Here is a 23,438-nt window from a genome sequence, read left to right as displayed (position 1 = left end):
ATGTCGGGGTTCATAATGAATGCAAGTCATGTGACTTACACCTAACCAGTGCCACGTGCTGCACAATCCACCACCAGAAAGGGGGGGTGTGTAACTGTAACTTTTACCTCAGTAGTGATTTCTGAGGAACCCCAATAACAGAACAGATCAACATCACCATGAGGGTCAAATTTTCAGTGCTGCTTTGCATGTCAAGTATCAACCTTCAAATAGCTAAGACACTCAAAGGAAATAATTCAAGGGAGAGACCTGAATGTTACGAAATCCAGAATTTATAGCGAAGATCTCGGTGGTACAGTCATAGGTCCCATCTTCGCAGATAACACGATCAAAGTTGATGTCAGGCTGACTCCTCACAAAATAATCACATGTATAGCACAGATAAATCATGGAGATTAATAATTAAACATGATAAGCAGCCTGGAGAGGTTAGCGGGGTGAGCACATGACCGCAGTCGTTTGCCAGGAGTGCTCCACCTTGCCATGCGACAAGCCTCCAGCGCAGCAGTCCGTAGACGCATTACAGGTGGCTGCATCCCCCCCAAACTCAGTCTGGACATGTGACAGAGCCTAACTCTGCATGTTTACTCCATCCTGTCTCTCAGATACGTAATTAGCTAGTATCGAGTTGTCCAGTCGGCCAAACTTTCTCAGTTTATTACGGCGGAAACTCGAGGCAGTAGTAGGACAGAATCAAGGGCGAGATTATTAGCATCTGAACATACATTCAACCACGCAGCTATAAAAGTAGGGAGGGCTACCCGGAAACAAGCGGCACGAAAAAAATAAAAAAGTTACGGTTTCCAACACAGATCCTTAGAGATGAAATGAGGACACGGTTTGAGGGGAACCAGGGAGGGCTGGACCCCTGCTGGTCTTGGCCTAAATCCGCAGAGGCGGATAGCAGCGCAGGTACGCTCACTTTCAGGCCGACACATCCGGCTCCTTCAGCGATCCGGAGCAAGACGCTGGGTGAAAGTGACGAAAGTGACCCATGGCCTCGGCAGTCTTTGCTCGGACGGTGGGGTCGGGATCCTGGAGCAGCTGGATGAGACCTGGGGGGGGGGGGGGGGGGGGGGGGACAAACATGGCTGGGCAGCGATCCTCAGCCCCCCAAGGACAGTCGCCAAGCAGCCATTTCCTCAGCAAAATGCAATTCGTCCGAGTGTAAATCTGCCGACCGGTACTGACCCACTTAGAGCCGGAGCTTCTGCAAGTCACATGCTCCCCCTGCGTGATCCCTACAGAATTCGGTGCTGCCGACTTAAGGAAGCATCCCTTGAATCCAGCTAATATAAGCATTGGCTACGATGAAATGGATCTTGACACTGCAGGGAGAACCCAAGCCGGGACACAGGAATACCTACCATTGATTATATTCCCAATGTTCATGTGAGGGTAGAACTCCCTCGGAAGATTTCCCAGCAGGAATCCTGGCAATTGCCACAAAACACAGTTAGCTTCAAACGCAAATGTAATTGCGGGGGAGTCGCAGTGCAATACAACCGAAGATCACAGTCATCGCCGCTGCTGTCCCTGAATAGGAAAAGATTAGCAGCCGCTCACATGGCAGAGGCCTGCACATTGATAAAGTTCACCCGCCATAAAATGATAATCAAGCAGTAAAGTCTTAAGTTCACATAGATGATTTTTTTTTCCACGTAAAGATCAACAGGTGTAGGGCGTGTGATGACTCTTCATGAAGTGTGACACTAGAGGAGATTGGGGGGGGGGGGGCAATCTTACCGGTGAACATAGCAGCGCTGGCTCGAACCTGCGCCCAGTTGCTCTTGAAGAACTGAAGGATGGTTGTATGGTAGAAGTTCAGCATGCCAGGGAAATCTTGAATCTACAACGTGGATGTTGACTATGGCCATCATTCCAAAATGGCCGGTCTTACAACATAGGAACAGTAGTATTAGCTTACTATGTATTTCATGAGGTCGTTGATGAACTCGCCGTAGTGCAACTTGCCGTCTTCATACAGATGGTTCTGGAACATGGTGGCGATCAGCTCGGAGCCCAGTAGTGGCGCACATTCTCGCAGAGTGAACTTACAGGCCTGGAGATGCACCCATGCAGTCAATATCCGAGCCATTTTATGGCTGACATTAAATAGCTAACCTACTGTTTTTGGTTACCACTTGCAGGTGAACACAACAACTTTTGCTTTTGCGAAGGAGACGACAATTCACAGGGCTACAGATCAGAAGCCCCACTTGATAATATTTCAGAATCTCACAGTGACACAGAAATGCTGTAGGAATACACAGAAAATCCAGGTAAATTACAACAGTAAATATGGTATTTGAACAGTACTAAGATTCCATGTTTAAAATACAGCTGGTTTGTCTGTCGAACATTGTGCCTCTCTTCACTCACCTTGACTACGTCTGGACTAGGGTCACTGAGGTGTAGGAGTAAACTGATGAGTACATTGTGGATCTGGTCTCTGAAGACTGGCTCTCCTGACCCAAACTTTGACAGATTTCCCAAAAGCAGTACAGCAGCACAACGGGCAGCATCGTATTCCTGTCGAAACACGGAGCAGAATCAAGCCAGGGCCATAATTTTCTCTCACGACTAACATCAACATCTCAAGAACTTCAAAATGGTGACTGAAAGTCATCTCACACTTTCCAGGAAGGGCTTGATCTTCATCAAGATGTAGACTAAAAGCATCCGCACAGTGTTCTTGTTCAGGTGGAGCAGCACTTTGGAGAGGCCAGACATGGCTTCCAGGGCGATGCGCTTGCAAGGGTCGTCACGCTCCTCCATCCCCGAGCTCATGGCAGCCAGCAGCTCCTTGGCATACTTGTTGACCTGGTAGGTGGTTTAGTGGAGGCCACTGAGTTTGCTTTGACAGGCAGGAATAGAAACCTCACTTAATACATTTTAAAACAAACTATTTTCCACCAGAATTTCAAGATATTTGGGACAGAACCTTATACCTAATTGAAATATTTTTGCTAGGAAAACATTCTAATGATTCCCAGGGGTCAACATGAGAAATATGATGGACACTGTGATCAAAATGCAGTTGGTACCATGGATCCCTGGTGATATGGCAGTGTTCCTGGATGATGATTTGAATACAGACACTTTACAAATTATGATTATGGGGGAAAGTCTAGGAGAGGATGGTGGTTTCATCTGGCACCAATCAGGCAGGGTCTTCAACTCCCAAGCACACCTGTACCAGGTATTCGGGGTTCTTGATTGCTTAGTTCGTTCCTGATTGTTTGGCTCAGGTGTGCTGGGGTTTGGCTGGCAGGTCGACCCTGTCGACTCTCTGCAGCGGGTCTTCAGACCATCCATATTTTTAGGAACACCCATCCCCCAGGAAACCGCCATGGGTGCCATCAGAATGTATGCTGTGAGGTTTCCCCGTGCTACTGAAAGCGCCCAAATTCAGGGGCTGCATCCTTCTAAGGCTGTATTCGAAGACCAAAACGCATCACGACTGTGTGACAATGCCGTCCCATATCGGAGGCTCCTTCAAATGCTGTCTAGAAATGCATCCTTCTTTTACGGAGTTGCGAAGGATCCTTCATAGCCCAACGTATCCCAGGACGCACTGCACAGAGGTGAAGTGGGCGTGTCCTGGCTAGGCAATGGGGGCAGAGCTTCATGACTCAAGGGTAAGGGTGCGAATGGCAGGTGATGCAAACAGGAAGTTATTCATAGGCCAGACCGTCCCATTTGACAGCACTTTCTGTTCTTTTCTGAAGAACGCAGTCTACAAAGGTTGCACCTTCAAAAAAAAACCTTGTCTCTCGAAGGATGCAGCCCTTGAATTTGGTCACAGCCACTGTGATTATATGCTGCTACTGCTCTAATAAGGAAGTATCTGAACTAGCATCTGGCCTCCATAACCAGAAATGGTTTGTCAGGGATTTTTTGGGATTTGTCGTCACCTTTTCCGGGGACCCAGTGGCGATGTTACCCAGGCCTCTGATGGCCAGCATGCGCACGGCACCGCAGGGGTCAGCGAGGCGCGCAGTCATGCTCTTCATCAGTGAGTCCGTCATCATCATCTCCGTCGCCACCCGGTGGTTTAGCAGCTGTGGCCAAGAAGGTGGGAGGACACAAAGATGGCACTGCCATGTGGGCAACCCTGTGGTGGCCACGCCCATCCACCCACAACATGACATCATCATCCCGCGACCCTGACCAGGACTAGTGTTTAGATGGAGAGATGGATCACCTCACCAAGAACTTCATATTCTGGCAAAAAAAATCTGATGCTGCTGTGAAGAACGATCCTCCGACTATTTGACCCCAGGTCAGATATCAGTGGATCGTGTATGAAAGGAAAAACAGCTTCTTCATTTTGAACAGGTCAAAGCTTGTGTACAGTGAATTGTGTCTCATTGTTAAACTAATTGGTGTTGTTCAGGATGTAGGTCACCCTACACAAGGGCGTCACTTGGCACAGTGGTGATGTCAACCCTGTGACCTGATCTGTGGCTTGTGTGGACATCCTGTGACCTGATCTGTGGCTTGTGAGGACATCCTGTGACCTGATCTGTGGCTTGTGAGGACATCCTGTGACCTGATCTGTGGCTTGTGAGGACATCCTGTGAATGGTTACCTTGCCACCAAACACCACCTGTCTTAGCACAGCACTTGCGGAGTTGGGGATTCTACATCTCCTGGCAGATTTGCAAGAGAAGCTCACCCTGCTCACTGGCTACAGTGCTGTACTGCATATCGCTGGCCGAGACGTTGCCACGGACACCGTACCACCAATCACCATCCTTCACCTCTGAGAGGAAGGCTGTCGCCGTGGTCCTCTGACACTCATAGATGCTGCTGAGGGTGGGATACAGCTGCTGGACGATGGCTGGGAGACGGGGGCCTGCGTGCGTCGCCATGGCGCTGTGAGGGGGACACACAGGTACTAATAAAAACCTGAGATCTAAATACAGTCTGGCTGGGTGTTAATAGTGATGGGAAAAAATGAGGCACCAAAATACATATGGGTAGGTTACCCTGTACTCTCAGCCAATGGGGGCCGACGGAAGAGACAAGATAGCCAATGAGAAACGTAACTCGGCTTGTGGTTGCCAGGGAAAAATTACTTAAGTCCTTAATTTTTACAGCATTAGGACAACTCAGCAAAGTAAAAAAGAAATTATACTCACTTCAGGCTTTAAGGAGGATACAACACTGGTGCAATTTAAAATAGCTTTACCCTTCCTACCTCAGAAAGTCTAAGCTATGATGTGTCATCAAACCACATTTTCAGGGTTCTACTCTACCCCAAGACACGCTTGAAATTCTCTTACGACGTCAAGATGCCAGTTCAGTTACAGACAACCTCGTTGGCTAAGGGCCAGCTTAAATTTGCCATCTTTATAACCACCAATAAGAATGAACATCATCCACCTGAGCTGCCCGGAGTCCATGAAGGTCTTGAGCAATTGGTTATCTTTGAAATAAAGGGGAGCCTCCCTGATACGCCACGACCAGGTAGAAATGCCCCAGGACCACCTGCCCTCATTACCCTTAATTCTCTGTGGGATCATTTTAGGATTTTTACTGTGGGCCGATGCTGCTCAGACTACATGTGAAGCTGTGGCCATTAAACAGTTTTTTTATACTGAAACTGGAAGCTTATCTTAAAAGATGTACACTCCACCCCCCCTCCCCCAAAAAAAGTCATTTTTAATCAGGCCTTGAAGCAGTTTGCTAGGCGTACCCTATGAGGACCAGAGGATCTACACATTTCCCCAGCAGGAAGTGAATCATCAGTCAATGTTCACCCGCGAAGTCCAGCTAATATCAGCACCTAGCTGGAAAGTAGTTCTCAACTTAATTTAACAACACAATGTGGAGAGCTACACTCCCTGTTCCCCTGGAAACTTCTGCATATCTCAGCCAGATATTCATCCATCAGATTTCTTTTAGGCTGCTCACCCATTTGCAGGGTCCCTGCCAGCCTGAGGCACGTCACAGGACGAATTAGCTAGAGGCTAACAGCCAGACCGGCGATATCGCCAGTCGTACAATCAGGGGTGATTTAGGGACACCAAGTCCACCTCTCTGGCATGTGTTTGGGCTGAAGAGAACGAGGAGAAGGTAGAAACTCCACAGACACACACAGCAAGCAAATACCTGGAAGGGTGGATGCCACAATGTTATCCACTGAGCCACGCTCTGCTTGATGTATCGTCTGGTAAATTAACAAAAAGCCTTTCAGCTCTCCTTCCCTCCCCAGTGTTTCACCTGGCCTCTGTACACACGCGGGTCAGGACAGGCTTGGTGTAGGAGTGAACAGAGCTTGAACGCAGTACAAGGCACACAGAGTTGAGTTTGCACAATGAGGCAGGCACAGCGACTCCGCGAGCGCAGGAATGCGACGTGACGGACGCCGGGACGCCTGCGCCTGGACAGCCAGCCGAGCAGACGGCCGAGGACCCAGCGGCGAGCCCTCGGCGACCCTGCTGGCTCGGGGGAAACTGAAAAGCGGGCCAGGAGACCCAGCCAAGCGAGGCACCTGATCGAGTGCCACCTTCTTCTTGCTGATGATAGGCGTCTGTGAGGAGCCGTAGCCGGGAGCTCGGGGCCTCCGAGGACGCTGGGAATGCGGCACCTGCACGGTCACATGCTGCGCACCGCAGGTCACGGCATTCAGGGGACAGAAGGCCTCCATCCAAGGCCGAGCCCGTTTCGGGGCAGAGCCGGCCCTGACACACTCACGGAGTCCTATTATTAGCTTTTATCTCCAGCTTAAAGGGGCATGATTAAACACACACATATCCTCGCTTGCTGGGACTGGGCCACTACACACACACAGTATTATCACTCAGCTTTAGTTCTGAGTTCCAGTTTAAATAAAAATCCCTTAACGCACCATATAATCATGGTGACACAGAAAAACCACCAGCAAACATTCTCACATCACCAGTGGTGTTTTCAGGATAAGAAAAACACAGGGTCACACAAGTCCTTGTGACATCATGCGGTCACATGCTGCTGTGGTGGGGGGGGCGGGGGTGCTCCGCTCACTTGGCCAGCAGGGCGATCCCGTCGATGAACTTCCGCGGCTCCTTCATCTTGGCCCACCCTTCCTCGAGGTCCAGGGTCTTCAGCACCTCATCCAGCTGGGCACGCACCAGCAGGATTTGCATTGCCTCTAGCGCCATCCTGCAGCCAGAGGGATGACTGCGCATTAGATGACCCATGTGCTTGGTCAGCGTCCTTTAAAACCACCAGACACTCCATATTTTTGCTCCCTCTCAGTTCCCAGTAAACAGCAGGGAGGGAGCAAAAATGTGGCCGGTCTGGGGAACACTGTACCAGGTGATCTTTCAGCTTTCGGCAGCTGTAACAGCCAGCCCTCACCCACACACGTCGAAGGCACCCAGAACCTTTCCAGATGGTCTCTTCTGTGGCCTGATGGCCCCGGTACCGACGTCCTTGGGGAGCTGCACTCCCACGCTGGAGCCCATGCGTACCAGAAGGGCGCTGAAGAGCCGCGGAAACTGCTCTGCGACGGCAACCTCAATCTGACCGTTCATCATTATCTCACGCAGGGCGCAGGTCACCTGGAGAGAGGCCACAGGGCCGGTCAGTTGGAAGTGGGGGCACGTCAGCCTGGGGGGTGGCTCTGCTACTCACTGCCAGCGGGCTGAACGGTGGCAACTTTGGTGGTCCCCATCCACAACGCTGGGTCCCTCTTGTCTATGTAGGGCACCATGACGACCAGCTTCTCAGTAAAGGCCTCCACGATGTGACCGGCCAGGGCGGAGTGGCCACCCAGTGCAATCCACATGTCACAGGTGCTGCTACAGGCACAGCAGACAGACGGCTGTTGCTCTCGCACTTCTGCCACCTGTGCATCATCATTTCTGCCCACAGCTCCCCGCTCTCCCCCCTAAATGTGGCGCACGGTTAAAATTTCACCCCTCGCCTCCCACTGATAAACGCGGCATGTTTCACTGCCCCCCCTCATAAGCAGCCCCCACTAAGATTTCGTGCCGGTGGATTTCTCCAAGCAAACAAGCCGTGCGTCTGAGCGCCGGGCCCGGATCGCGGTCCTGCGGGGAGCGTTTTAATCAGACAAGCTAATCCCTCAGTCAATACCACTCGGGCTGAAAAGGCACGGCTCGCCAAGCGCATTGCGTAACAGGAAATCGAGATTCCCTCTGCTGCAGTCTGGGGAAGGATGTGATGCAAGCATGCAAGGGCGATATCGGCCGGAGTCTCACGCAGAAGAACGAACAAAAGTCACAGTGACTGGGGACCCACCTGTCATAGGGCAAGGGGTAGGAGATAAGGGTGTCGATGACGACCTGTGGGTGCTGGGAAGCCAGGGTTAGGATGGATTGTGCCACCGCCATCTTCACCTGGTCCTCGGAGATGGCCTGCAAGCTCAGGTGCAGCGCCGCCATGATCTCGGGAACCTAGGCCGTGAGGAGCCCCCCCACCCACGCAAGACCCTTACGTTTCGGCTTCTCGGTCGGCATGGGGTTAGTCCTCTAGGACTCTACTGTTGTGTATGATTAGGACAGTGGGGCAGACAAAAATCAAGACTGCCTTAAAATGAGAGGACTCTTAAAAACATTGGTTGGGGGGGGGGGGGGGGTTGAGGTGGAGGCAGAAATTTACTGCAAACTTTAGCAATAAATAATGTTGTATTATATGCTGGTACACCACATATAAATAATGACACAATCATATAATTAAATCGGTGTGTGTGTGTGTGTGGGGGGGGAGTGAGGAGAAATCAGGACATATATCAGTCCTAGGGGTCCCGTTTAAAAAGGTTTGAATGCCATGAGTCTGCACTGTATCCCCAAGTTACTCAGTAAGTATCCAATAAGTCAGTGTTTCCCAACCTTTTTTGAATTGTGTACCCCCTGAGAGATTTTCTCATACCACAAGTACCCCCTTTGTCAAATGTGTTGATGATTCAATAGTTTATGTCTTTTTTTGCTCTTTTCATTGATAAAAGCTGGGTTTGTTATTCATTAAGCAGCACATCCCAGATAGATTTTCTTTCTATACCAGGGCACAGCTAATGGAATGGCTGATAATATTTACCCATCATCAGGGAAATTAAATATAAAAAATTTTTCCACGTACCCCCTGTAATGTGCTCGCGTACCACTAGGGGTACGCGTACCCCCGGTTGGGAATCACTGCAATAAGTCATAAACAGAGAGAATGGTTTCTATCACGGATCAACCTTAAATTTAACCCCTATAACTAGACAATGAGATTTCAAAGCATAAAGGGAGATGGATGTGCTTGTCGGCCGCTTTGGTTGCTCGGTATGCATTGACCTTGTTAACCCTCCTACCAATGCAGGCCCGCAAACGTCATAACAGCTGCCTTTACGATCTGTGATAAGGAGCCAGCCAGACGGCCAACACAGAGCCTCTGCTCGTCCACTGACAGACAGTTATCCTGTCGCTCTAGGCCTCCCTGCATGGAAGCCATTAAACCATGCTGATTACACTGCAAGCAGTAAAGCTGGCCACTGTATAGGAAGAGTTGGCTCCATTCAGATATTGCGTAACTTCTGCTCTTTGCGACACACTTTAGGGAAACTGCACCCCCTTGTGGTGTGTTCAGGAAAGACAAAACATTTGTCTACTGATGGGAATAGAGGAGATTCGGCTCGGTAGGGGATTTTGCAGAGTAAAGCAGGGTGGGGCTCTTACCAGGTCTTGCAGACGGCCCCCCCTGTGCGCGAGGATCGTGTTGAGGAACACGCCGGACACAAGACAGCAGCTTGGCTGAGAGTCTCTCAAGCCCTCTGTCAGGACCAGGATCAGAGGTCCGACCTGCTGAGGAGTAAGGCGCCTGCTGATGGCCTGAGGAGGAGGATGAGAATGAAAAGGAAGATGTGGAAGTGGAGGTGGAGATTAGGGAGATGAGGAGGGTGTGGGGGAGCCCTGCTCAGTGGGCCGGCCGCTTCCCTGCCCGCTGTGGTACCTCGGCCAGATGGGAGCAGGTCTGACACACAACCGCAGGGTCAGGGCTCCGGAGCCCCTCGTACAAGGTGGACAGGCTTTCGATCGCCGCGTCTCTGTGATCCAGGGAAAACCCTAGAAAACAGGAGGGGGGGATGTTTAGTCCCCGCCAGCCGGACACATGGCAGTGACCCGACTGCACCCTCCTCGCAGGAGGGGGTGGGGGGAAACACACCCTCGTAGCGCAGCTGAATGCGCAACAGGATGCGCAGGCCCTCGCCAGCCGCCCAGCTCACCGCGGAGCAGCGGTCTGTGCAGCGGGGCATCAGCCGTCCCAGAAGGCCGCCGATGTTGTGGAAGGTGGTCGTCTTCTGCTGGGACACCGGGACAGAAGGGGGCGCCACTTCATAGAGCTCAGTACCACGTGATTGGTGGACTGCAGGTGAAACAGCCCCCGGCGCCCCGCACAGTGCCCCGCGTACACCCACCCCAACAGCCAGGTTATGCAGGTAGGAGTCCAGCACCCGCACGGCCGTCCTCACGGCTCTCTCCCGCCCGTGATCCAGCTCGGACCCCATCCACGCCTCCAGGTGCTGTGTGGGCAGGCCGACGAGGAGGGGTTGGCAGCCCCCGCCGGGCTCTCGTGCCAGGAACACGCAGTGCTGCACCCCCTCCCCCGGTACACTCCTCCTACCTTAAAGATGCTCTGCAGCCCATCGGGGCTCAGATTTCGGGAGAGCAATCTCCCCAGCAAGTCCTCAAGAGCACTGAAGGTTTCCGCATACAGGCCCTGGGAGACAATGCAGCCCATTCATTATATTCTTATTCCCACCCTCCACGTGCCAATGAAGACTCCGCTATCTGCCAGCATTCCAAGCACAATAAACAGCTAGACAGGGATAAACAGATTTATTTGGAAGTATTTGCTCTTATATTAGCGAGAGATTAAAACTGCAGTCATTCATAAATCAGGACATCTGTTTGCTATTCAGGTGTGGTGTAATGCAGTACCACAGTTCCCTCTGGTGGACATTACTGTCATTACAACCAACATAGACAAGACGAGACAAGATTTTATGCTACAAAAGATGAGAGCTACACCACCCTCACCTGCCTCTGCTGCAAGTCCAGGGACTCATCCTCCTCTCCCTGGTCCACAACCTCGAGGGGGGTCAGCCCCAGCACACTGTTCAAACAGGTTTGCAGCACATCGTGGGTCTCACTCTCAGTCAGTGCTGGGTCTAAGTCGCTGGGTCCATGAGTCAAAGACCAGGCAGTCGCAGTTCCCGGACATTCCTCGCGTGGCAGTGTCACAGAAGCCTCAGTGAGGCTCTAACAGTGGCGGATCCAGCTCCGCATTAACGGGAGTCTTTACGAGCTCCACTGGGCGCACTTCTAACGCGCCGTTTGTGTGAAGGTTTACTGCTAATTGGTCCGAGGTCATGACACCCATAACCCACCAGCCACTGGCGGGCAGGTTTTACAGCGGTCACAAACCAGGGTAGGACACCCAACTTAAAAATAGGCGTAGCTCCATCCCTTGTGCCATGGAAGGATACACAAGGCTGGCGCACGCTGTCATGGCCAGATGGCGGACGGAAGTCACCAGGACATCAGTGGGTTCTGCTTTGATGATGTCCTTCAGACGGAAGACATGACAAAATCGTAGTAGGTCATCATACACGAGGGCCTATACTACCATTAAGCAGTTCACAAGTGCTGCCACAGCCTGCAGTCATGCTGCGCATCCCAGCATGCACCACTGACCAGGAGCACTCCCACAAGCTCCTGCTTGCGGGCGAATAGGTAGTTTTGACTCCGGACGCAGGCGCTGACGGCCTGGGCGATGAGGCCTACACTCTGGAGCAGGCTGATCTTCAGGGTCAGGTCCTGATGGGAGTCAAGATGCGGGAGTTTTTGCCCTCAAAAAACAAAACATCTTTACGTTCAAGGATCACACACTCACGCGCAAAGACGTTTGGAAGATTAGTAAGGGTGGAAAACAACCAGTAGTGTTCAAGCTGGCCATGCTGGGAGCGTAAATGGGGTGTGCGTGCACACAATCAGGGAGTCGGAACGACTGGGCACGGCAGAAATGACCGTGACCTCAACGAGGGGACGGTAAGAGCAGGAGAGCTTAGAGTAAGAAGCCTTCTGGGAAATAGTGTTGGCGTGTATTTATAGGAAGGCTGAGGGGAGCGCTCTGATTTACATAAAAACAAAAAGGAGGTTTAAAAAAAAAGCTAAAATCGGTGAGGCTTCAAATGTATAAACGATGCTACATGTGCACTGCTATCCACATGTAGCTAGTATCATGGAAGACAAACATCTCTTCCGAACCACACGGGAAAAAGGAGTTTAAAAAAATGAACTGAATGAATTGTGACACAAACACGGAGCTCAGGTGCTCCCTTTAGCCGAACAGAAACGAAGCTCAGATACAAGGCCGAGAGCTCTATGCACGCTTCGGGGAACCCGTGAATTAAATCCGGAGTGTTTTTAGGAAATGCCTCCCTTCATGACTTGGCCTCTTGCAGGTCAGCCTTCACCTCCCATCCAAGAATAACAGGAGTCAGATGTTTGCTCTCCACAGAGTAACGCGTGGTGATGAGTGTTCCTGCAGGAAGCCCGAACTGAACATAAAGCTGGTGCACTGGAGCGTTTTACAGCATCTCAGGGAGGAGAAACTGAAAGCACTGCCACCGTGCAGCTGACACAGAAGGGGGGGGGGAGACTGATTTCATTACCTTGGTCTCTACTTTCATCCCTAGTACCTGAACACAACACAAGAATCAGGAGGATTTTTACCCCTAAAACTGACATCCTCCATTTTAAAAATTCTAAATATATACCTACAGTCACAAACACTAAACTGCATAACTACATACTTTTACAAAAAACAGAGGTCTTTATGAATCTAATGCATTTAAAATGGTCTTAACAGCATTATAGTGTGAAATAAGCCACAGATTATCACTGCACCAGAAACGCAACGCGGGGGGAATGTACGACTTGAACAGTCGGTTGGTGATTTTCGGGAGATGCCCGATTAAGATACCCGCTTACATTAACGTCTCGCTCGCTGACGGTCTAGCATGACACGTACAGAATCGGTGGCTCGTTAGTAGAGCTGATCTGCAAGTTTCCGCCAAGCAGCCCTGTGTAAAAATAGCAGCATTTCATGGCGCTCGGCCTGGGAGGACAGTACGAACTGATCAATGCGTCTGTGACCCCGCGTGGCCAAACCACAGGTTCTGCAACGTGAAGTCATTCAGCACGCCGCCAACCAAAGCAGGCTCGCTGTTCCAGGGACAGTAAAATTGGATTTTCAAGCATAATGTTAAACCACAGTCATTTTTACTATTTACCTTACCATTTAGGAAAATATTACGACTTCACAGCATGTCTGAAGCCACCAAAAATGCACTATTGGGTTTGATTATTTTACTGAAAATATCTCTTAGAGGAAAAAAAAAAATCTACAGCATTATAAATGATGGCCTCTGGGTCTCTGTGGCTTTGTGACTAACGGTTCGTTGCCTTTGTCTTTTGGCCTGACAGCCCCCTTGGCTACGTACAACAATACACATCACCACACTGAATCCTAGGTGCACTGGCCTGCAGACTTACCCTGATGTGACAGTGAGCTTAGCGACGGTCTTACCTTGGTGTTGAAGTGCCTGCTGATATTTCGCAGGATCTGAGAGTCGATTCGGCTCAGAACCTTGTCCTCGGGAGCGTGTAGAGCAACGTAGCCATAGGACAGAATCAACGTGCTCTTCATCTTCTCAACGTCTCCATCGTTCTTATCCTGGGACCAGCAAGTTTCCACATATAGGTTAATAACAGGTGACTGACATTTCATTTGGATATTAAAAGGACAGACGCTGACATTTCCACAACGTTAAGAAGTCAGGAAATGAAAGCAGCTTAGTTGCTGCGACCTTCCACCTGCTGGTTGGATAAAATCCTGAAGAGAGATGACAGTTGCGGGATGGGGATTGGCTACTTTGCCATCATTTCCTTCTAAGGTGATAAATGAACAAACAAGAATTTAAAATCATCCGATTCCATTCAATCATTCGACCGGATAATGATGTCGCTCGCAGTGGAGATGGCAGCCCCCCAAAACGTGAACCGCCATGACGTCGTACATGACATTCCTCTCCCCCCACCCCCCCCCCCCCAGATGAAAACAAACCCATACGGAACTTACTTTAAGCAGACCAAGTATTCCCGAGGCTTTCTTGAAGGCATCGGATCTCGCGAAGTCCTCCAGCTTGGCCAGAGTATCTTCGAGGTGGTTGCTGGCACAGAGCCCAATTCCCTTCGCAACTCCCTGCAAAACCAATTATCGCAAACAGCACATATGAGCGCGTTTCGGGTTCCCAAACAGTATATTTACATTATTCTTACTGTCATCTGCCATCTCTTTTCACGGCTTAAAAAGAATTCTTAACTATTGCAGAAACACTAGTTTGAAAAGTGGGAAATTTTTTTTTTATAAATATTCGATATCCACGCTTTTCAAAACTAATTCGACGAGTGGGCCAGTGAATAAGCTAGGCTGACACCCGGGGCAGCGCCAAGGAGGGGGCACCTCTCTCTCGATGGCGTCGCCGTGGCACGCGGTGGCCAGGATGATGTGCAGCTGCTCCTTCACCACCCCCGAGTCACGGCATCTCTGCAGGGTCACTCCCATGCACTTGTACAGGAAGCTCTGAGCAGAGCGGAGAGAGGCGGGCAAATCGGGATGGAGGTGAAGTTGGGTGAAGGAGGCGACATTCTTCAGAAAAACGGACCATTTGATCCGGCGGCCATCACCGACCTTCTCGTCCAGGGAGCCGTTGTAGGTGGACAAATAAAGGGACATCTCAGAGGCCAGCCGACAGCACCATCCGTCGTCCATGATGGCCAACAGCGTTTGGGACAGTAGCTGCAACAGACAAACGCATCCAGCTGCTCAAGTTACTGTTGACTCAAACATCAAAATCAAACACCACACCAACACGTTAAACCTTGAGAAGGCTCTGCTCCCACGTCCTCCTGTTTAGCGTGTCCACTGTGGATTCTGGAAGACCAACACAGAGAGACACCGGGGTCAGAGTAGTCCCCGGGGGGAGGGGGGTCTCACACACTCCACTATCAATTGGGTGCTGAAGAGATGGGTTGTATGTTTAACCCCTAAGCTGTTTTCATCGTTATTTCACATTTTATTGCGAACTTAGTGCCTTAACAGCATTCACTGATCGATGGCTTAGCCAGTCGTGTCCTGAGCCCGACTCCGCGCACCTTCCAGGAGGTTCAGGACCAGGGGAACCTCTGTGGTCCAGAGCTCTTCCAAACTGGGATGGATACTGGGGGCCAAGATTGCCAGCAGCCTGAGGGAGGGTGCCCCCCGGCCACGGCTCCGGAATGGGTATGACGCGTTGACCTGGGAGGGGGTCCAAAAGGGCCATAGCCCAGGTGAGGCTCCCTGGGCCCCCGACGGCGCTGGCTGAGGGGGGGGGGGGGCACTCATGAGCTACTTACCCAGAGCCTGATCATGATGCTGTACGGTGAGGGAAGACTGTCTGGAAAACCAAAGAGGGAAGCATTGGAGGAAGACTTCAGGCACTTGGAGGTATGAAAATCTCCACACACACACACACACACACACACACACACACACACACACACACACACACACACACACACACACACACACACACACACACACACACACACACACACACACACACACACACACACACACACACACAAAACTGAGGTTATCCTCATGGGGACAAGAAAAATGACCCCCCCCACAAGATAACAAGTTTCATGACATTGTGGGGACATGTGGTATACCTGGACCACACACACAGACAGACACACACATATATATACACACTGTCAGCGTTACTTTCTGCAAAGGATTAAGTGGCCAACTTGATCAACCATTAACAGGCGACGAGTGAGATGGCACCTTGCTTGGCGAAGTCGACGATGTAGCCTAGGTCCCCCGCAACCCGCTTCCTGTTACCCAGCAGGACCAGGCTGTTGCAAAGGGGCACGGTGGCGTCAGTGTACTGCACCGGGGTAAGGTAGCAGAGCAGCGCAGGCCACAGCACCTGGGGAGACACGCGCGACCGCCAGCCCCGTCATCTGACCTGCACTGCAGCCAATCAGAGCCGTCTCCCATGGCGATAAGAGAGCATGGGAAAACCGTCACATGATGGACGGCTCTTGTCAACCGTTTTTGTTTTTTCGTAGGGAAAAGGGCCAGAACCCGCAGAGGAAGAATAACCAACAAAGGCGAAGAGGAAGCAGGAACATTCATGCTGCGTTTGGCGGTGAAGTTGGAAGCGTCGCAGCTCTCGCTTTAAGTAGCTTGGGAGGTAGAATCCTCTCCCACCGCAAGGGAAACTCATTTTTCTTTAAAGACACATCTGGACTGAGACAAGGTAACTTTACAGTGCATTTTCTGTTAGGACTGTCAGAAACAGGTCCTTGAGAAGGCAATGTTACACACTGCAAAATACGAGCACCTTTAGGAGAACAACAATATTATAAAAATATTAAGTGACCAGAAATGGTATTTAAATACAAAGAGTACAGTATTACCACTACCTTCAGTCATTGTGCTACTCTGGTAACGCAAATGCAAGATGCTATATCGTGATTTCCTGCAGGGGGTGTAAAGGGGCGGGACTCACGTCCTCCATGCAGCCCACTGTAGTCACGAGAAGGTGCAGCGTGTTCTCACATATGTTGCGGAGAGCCTCATTGGTCACCTCCTCTTGGTCTGACAGGCTCCGCCCCTGCTGAGGCCACACCCACCAAAATAGTGATACTGCAGACTTCCAACCGCTGGAGCACAGCGGGAAGGGAAGCTGACTACTTTAAAGCAACACAATGTGAAGCAAATGCCAACTGGAACCTCGAAGGGAGACAAAAAAAAAACCCAACACGTCCAGAAGGGGCAGCAGAGGGGGAGACGTACATGACAGGCGTCTGGAAGGGCACAGTGCAGCACCATAAACCTCACTAGCATGTCTCCCCCTTCCAGCTCCAGGTATCCGTGGTGGCCATGCGCTGATCACCTGGACAACTTTCTTTTTGACCTGTAGGGGGCAGTGTTTCAGATCATCTCAGGCTTACCTATCATTTCACAACACAGACCGGGGCGGAATAACACACAGGCTGTTCCTAGGCTATAGCCTGAGGCCCTGGCAAACATCAGGGGTCTGCCCCGCCTCGAGGGAAATGGACCGGGGAGTTAAATCAGCAACACCTGAGTGTCCATGTCAATGTCAACCTTGGGGCCACAGATGAGTTAATCCACCCCTGGGCACGATGCCTTTTGGATGTGGCCTAGATTCCCTACCTGCCATGCCTCCCTCCAAACGGCTGTTAAGCAATCAGGACATCAGGTCAGAGAACTTTGTAATCCCCCCCCATATCCAACATCCTCTGCCATGAGCTCTGAAGACAATTTGGTGCTTGGAACTTTACCTTGTTGCTGGTGTCGAGTAATGGCAAGCGCAGGCTGGTCACAATAAGCCCCTTCTTTGTTTCCATTATGGAAGCTATGTTAAAAATAAGGACAGACAGCATTCACAGTCCTAATAAATACAGTACAAATGCAACACTGGGTGCAAATCAGCAATATTACTGGACTGTGCGGTCCTGAGGCCTGGGGGGCTTACAGGAGGCATTGACGAGGTGCTTCAGCACAGCCAGGGAGCCCACGCGGTTACGATCGCCGCCATTCTCAAGCCTCTGCAGCACGAAGGTAACCAGGCGGTCGGGGAAGGTGTCAGCTGGGGGTGGAGGTGTGGGTGGGGGGTATGGGTGAAACAATGGGTCTCTGTTTGGGTCTCCATTCACAGCATTCGCTCCCTAACTGCTCAACAAGCTGAGTCCGCTTAAGAGATCCCTGCAAAGTCACATACACGGGGTCCGGTTTCCGACAAACGATCGCTTCTCAGTCAGGTGTGGAGGTGCGGAAAAGGCCCGTGCCCAGGCAGGGTGTGCGTAAGCCTCAAGAATCCAAAAAGCAGGATACAAGGGGAGCAAAACCGAAAGCAAACAATGGCTCGTTAGCCGGCTGGGGATTAGCGGTGAGGGCCACGCTCCAATTAGGCAGCGGGCCTGGAAAGGGCGAGTAACGTGGGGTTTCAGACTGAAATATCAGTCTGACTGCATCTGACAACACCCACCCACCCACCCACCCACCCACACACACACACACACACACACACACACACACACACACACACACACACACACACCCACACACACACACACACACACACACACACACACACAGTAAAAGTGCGCCAGCCATTTTAAAACCTCTCCAAGGCCATCCAGTATTTGCAGCAATCATATATCAATGTCTTGATTCAACCACTAGCAAACTTATTTGGCTAATCAACACCTCATAAAAGTTATTTTATTTAATGTATTACGTGAGCTGGTGAAAATGAACAAATATGTGGATTGGCTGGAGTGTCACTGAGGAGATGTTTTGGGCACTGAAGCGGTGTCCTATCTATCCAACAACATATCAGATACTGTTAATCTGCATAGGTTCTAATGTTAAATTGTGTTTTTCTTTGAGCAAATAAAAATGGCTTTAAACAGACTGCTAAGGTTTTTTTGCATAGTACTGTATATAAATACATATACACAGATAGAGCCATCTGTGTTAAGGTGCTGACTGCCTTCTTCAGAACAAGCTGTTCTCTTCTCATCATGGGAGGGGTTACAGCACAGATGGAAGCACCTACCCAAAATTCCGAAGCACCTCAGTACCTCATTGTGGTTTTCATCGTTACAGGGTTGTTGTAGTCTACTGGCAAAGACACCTTGTACATAGAATGGAGAGACCAATGACATTAATCAGCAATGACAGATATTGTCATTAAAATGATGATAAATTGATTAGATAGACAGACCGACAGAGATAGATGGCTAGCTTAGGCAGAGTGACAGACAGCTAGATAAAATTGCTTTAACCTCACCTTATATGGACTCTACAATAAAAGCCCATTAAATTCTTTTGCCAACTACAAACCGAAGCATGCGGGGAAAAAAAAAAATAAGGGGATTAATCAGTTTGCTAAAATCTGGCTCAGGGAGCAGCACCTTCCTCATGGAAACAGCCGTGTTTAAAATTCAGGTCAAACCGCCGGATACCTATGACCACATGGGGACTGACCGTTACCTGCTGGTGCAGGGTGAGGAGCAGGCTGTCGGCCAGGGCCTCAGCAACCTGTCGTCCGTGCTGGCAGCCACATCCAGACCTGGCACAGGCTCTGCGGGTCGATAACATGGCCGCGGTGACGGCCCGAGCGGACAAGGACAGAACCACAGAAGAGACACCGGTCTGGCAGAGAGAGGCATCTGCTCATAACCTAAGGGTTTCTGGCTAGTGGGCAACTCATAGAAGACGTCCTGCTGTAATACCTTAAGCCGGGTACTTGACCTGAACTGCTCCAGTAAAATGCCCTCTCCGTCGAGCAAGACGACCCTACGCTGTTCTGGGTTAAACTGGCATCTTAGCGGCCAATCATACAGCAATACAGCGGGAGGCCTGCTACTCCAGACTGCATACAACCGGTCGGATGAGCGGAGACACTCACCTTGCTGATTATATAGTGATCAGGCGTTTTCTTATACAGGTTCAAGAGGGTGGGAATCAGCTTGGGAAGCTGTTCCTGCAGCTTGTCCGGAGCCATCAGTGGAGTCATGGCTCCCAGTGCTTCGGTCACAGTCAGTCGCACCTTGAACGTGCGGGAAAGAAAATGAGGGCAGCCTGTCCAGGGCGAGAGTGGCCTACAAAGGGCAGGAGAGCTAGGCCTTCAGGAAACGAGTCAACGGCGCTCATGAGAGCTGAAATCAAACACATCTCAGGCAGTGACAACTCAAGAAAGGGACAGTGTGTAACTCATCTCGCCAGTGAAGTCAGAAACTCCACCAGTCTGCTCTCCTAATGGCATACCGCTGGCAAGACAGACCAGCTCTCGTGACGTCCAGATAAGAAAGGAGCCACTGAGGAGCAGAAACTCAATTAGATGAAATAGGTTCCCATGCGGCCCCAATTTCATGAACCTTGGGCTCCCGGCTCTGCAGCCAGTTGCAGAAGAGGATGTCGTAGGCAGCGTAGATCTCGCCCGAGAAGGTGGCCTTGCTCACTGTTGGGTCTGGGGCCTTATCCAGGTTGGCCAAGTATTCCACGATGCTCTCACTGAACCGGGACAGAGCTGCCGATGGGGGGGGGGGGGGACGGTCAGTGCCTTTTCTCCAGTGACGTACTTAGAGACGTTCTGCAGAACCTCTGGACTCACCGAAGGAGAAGACCCACTTCATGTTATCGTGCTTGGCCATGCCCAACATGGACAGCATGGTGGTGAGGATGGCGCTGAGAAAGGGCACCATGCTGTAGACTGGGGGGGGGGGGGGGGGGGGGGGTGGTGGAGCACGGCGCAGCAGTTAGCGCTCTTAATTAGCGCCTTTATACAATTAAATGCAGCGTCACGCACAACAGCTTGCAAACAGATAAAAGAAAATAAAGCTAAATGCTAAAGCTTCTCTTTAGCTTAAGGAAGCAAAGCAGACCATTATCGAGAAAAATCAACAGCGTTTGTTCCATAGCAGAAAAAGCGCTACAATTACCAAGCCTTAAAATCCTAAGATTCAAATGGATTTCCTGGATAATAAGAAACTGCTAATCACTTGGTTTACATTTATACTGCAGATTTATGCAAATGGCAGTAAGGACTGCTTGGGTATGACTGTTCCAGGGGCATCGTCTGTTGAAGCAGAACCAGCCCCACCATTGGAATGAGAGAGCCTCGCCAGGGTCTGCACCACGAAGAAGTGCGGGCAGCACCCCGGCTGGAACTTGCTCAGCATCTCCTCCATGATGTCACCCATGTGCTTATTGCCGACGGCAACCAGAATGTTGCTGGCCGCCTGCTGCCAATCAGGAATCACTTCCTGGTCAGTGAGAGGCGGACATATCCATTAACATTGGACCCGATAGTAGAATCCATACATATATCAGCCAGTTCTCCAGTACAGATTCGTTGGGGGGGTGGGGGGCTGGAGCCTATCCCAGGAAACATACAAACTGTACACAAACAGACACGGGGGCAGCATTCAGATCCTCAGCCCTGGGGGGGGCTGGTGAGGAAAATGTGCGACCAACTGAGCCAGCATATATTAACACAGTAACAATAATGGCAGCCCCCTTTCTGTGATACAAATGTGTAATATTTTTGTCTCACATAAATTTTAGAGAGGTACTGGATGACAGTGCGAGCAGGAATACATTTTTACAATATGCAGTAACATCCTGTACTGCAGATTTTGAGAAAAACCATGATTCTTGTGGGGGGGGGGAGATTCTCTACAGATGTCTACAGGCAGAATAACGAATACATCCCGACGTTCCTTTGAAGAGGGGTGCGGCAGAGTCTGCGGTCACACTTAACGACCAGCCCTAGAGTCACCTTCGATCTGGTCATTTCATCGGAGGCCAGAGAAATGATGCTTTTCATTCTGAGGCATCCAATCTCATCAAGCCTGGACAACAATATGAGCTCGATGGTCTGCAGTACAGCCACTCGGTGTCCAACCGGAAGCTGCCGGAAATATGAGCATGAGAGCCAGTGCACAGGACTCAAGAGAGAAACCACGACAGTTTTAACGATCTTTTCTTTTTAAAAGTCTCAGGTCTTCTGAACAAGAAGAGCCACTTTAATAACTTCAGATTTTTAAGCAAGGTGTTAAAATGTTAAATCAGACCATACTCTACGGAAAACTAATAGTAGCATTATTTTACAAGAACCTATCACAAAATACAGCCCCAGCAGCATTAAACAACAGTAGTTAATTTCTGCAATAGTCCACTATTCGTTTTAGCTACCGTATAATATTTTGTAAAAATATACATTCATAACTATTTACAATTTGTTGGCAGTAGGTTGAACAACCTTGGGATGTTTCAGCAGATAGTTCTGGAAGATGGTCAGGACCCTGTCAGGCTTCCTCTTCCCAAGTGTCAGCATGGACTTCCTGACCTGCTCCTGGACCATGGGGTCTCGGTCATTGGCTGCCTCCATTAGCGCCTGGGACACCTCTAAAGAGACAGCCAACCATTGTGAGGCTACCAGCAACATGTCGGACTCCATCATGATGCCTGACCACCCATATTGAAGCAGCAGCAGCCCTTCAGACTAGTTAGTGCTTACATACAAAGTAACTTTTTAAAACATAGGGCCAAGAAAAGTAGCCCTAACTGATACACCAGCCTGCAAATGGACGGACATTGATAAATGATCGTTTTACATCGTTTTCACATAAGGGAGAACGGTACCCATCAAACAGTATTAAGGGCAATTGTTTCCTGCAGTTATAGGACAGGGGAAAAAAACGAATTAAATTCCTAAGCCCTAAGGCTTCAAATCTTAAAATTCAAATGGTGTTCTGGGTGGTAAAACAGAGCGTTTACATTACAACAGTTAACATTTCTATTGCACATTTGTGCAAGTAATTGTTAGAACTGCTTTGGCAATGCGGTCTGTGGACCATCTGAGATTACCGGAACAGCATTAAAGAACATCCTAGATAACAGTACAGTCTGTGAGGTACATCAACGAGAAGGTAATACAGTAAAAATGTCGACTACGGTAACATTTAACACCACTGAATAATATTTGGATTATAGTACGATTTTTATTATATGGTATCTTGAATGGTATAGTAAGGTAGATCCGACTAACGTCAAAATAGGCTTGCAAACTTAGACCTGCCAGTAAGATAAAGGTACTCACCCTCAATGTCAGACTCCATTGTTCCTCAAAAGGGCCTAAATCGTGAAATTCACCTGTTTATGTTAAAGACATAGGAAAACGTTTTTCTTTATTACGTGGGACATTTGTGTAAATTAACCACAATACGACCATCTCCCGGCGGTTTGATGTTTTCCTATTTCAAAGCTCATTTGCCGATACTTTGAAACTAATATACGTTTTATTCATAGCCAGTCTCAGACGAGTTTGTTGTTCAGACTATACTTCTGTGACGCACCATTCAATCAGCATCGTATCTTTGTATTAAGATGAATACATATGCGATTAATTACACAACACAAATCCCTTTATCTTATTTAGCAGCAGTCTTGTACGGTCTTAATGGTTTTTAGTATCAGTGTTTCGCCGAACACGTGTTGCAGATCTCTCCTCCGCGCTGCTCCCTACCTTCGCCGGCAGATTCCCCGGAGCCGCCGCTCGCCGTGCGCGCACATTTGCCGGGGATCCGCGACACGCCCTTCCTCTCCCCTCCAGCGGCGAGGCCTTTAATTAAGAGCGACGCCCAGGGTTGTGGAAAAGCACCACGGAGGGTCGATTTGCAGATTTTTAATTTTCCACACCTTAAGGGGATATAGGATTCGCGAAACCCCGTTATTAATTATAGTGCGCGGTGGTTCTAGTCCGAGGGAGACTTGGGTGGGGGCGC

The 23,438-nt window shown here is 50.0% G+C and overlaps 1 protein-coding gene across 1 annotated transcript; it reads right to left on the bottom strand.

Moving 5' to 3' along the window:
- Positions 1 to 261: 261 nt before the first annotated feature.
- LOC125719324 (maestro heat-like repeat-containing protein family member 1) lies at positions 262 to 23,404 on the bottom strand. Its single transcript, XM_048993986.1, is given in 44 exon segments — positions 262 to 1,055; positions 1,368 to 1,433; positions 1,747 to 1,849; positions 1,928 to 2,062; positions 2,383 to 2,532; positions 2,635 to 2,823; positions 3,918 to 4,064; positions 4,767 to 4,881; positions 7,015 to 7,152; positions 7,351 to 7,561; positions 7,636 to 7,793; positions 8,257 to 8,411; positions 9,675 to 9,827; positions 9,949 to 10,061; positions 10,162 to 10,297; positions 10,415 to 10,519; positions 10,621 to 10,716; positions 11,037 to 11,175; positions 11,486 to 11,565; positions 11,694 to 11,816; positions 13,591 to 13,737; positions 14,143 to 14,265; positions 14,527 to 14,646; positions 14,755 to 14,862; positions 14,945 to 14,997; positions 15,219 to 15,360; positions 15,459 to 15,499; positions 15,895 to 16,039; positions 16,625 to 16,729; positions 16,912 to 16,999; positions 17,001 to 17,032; positions 17,424 to 17,497; positions 17,618 to 17,731; positions 18,704 to 18,745; positions 18,748 to 18,781; positions 19,141 to 19,302; positions 19,559 to 19,699; positions 20,028 to 20,179; positions 20,264 to 20,362; positions 20,753 to 20,915; positions 21,431 to 21,562; positions 21,914 to 22,059; positions 22,754 to 22,806; positions 23,180 to 23,404. Coding segments are annotated over 43 exon segments (5,025 nt in total). The 5' UTR covers positions 22,773 to 22,806; positions 23,180 to 23,404; the 3' UTR covers positions 262 to 924.
- Positions 23,405 to 23,438: the final 34 nt, after the last annotated feature.

This window comes from Brienomyrus brachyistius, chromosome 23, assembly GCF_023856365.1.
Source record: "Brienomyrus brachyistius isolate T26 chromosome 23, BBRACH_0.4, whole genome shotgun sequence".
In the NCBI taxonomy this organism is placed as follows: Eukaryota; Metazoa; Chordata; class Actinopteri; order Osteoglossiformes; family Mormyridae; genus Brienomyrus; species Brienomyrus brachyistius.
The sequence above is the reverse complement of the archived record's forward strand: the minus strand, read 5'-3'. Positions and strand labels throughout refer to the sequence as shown.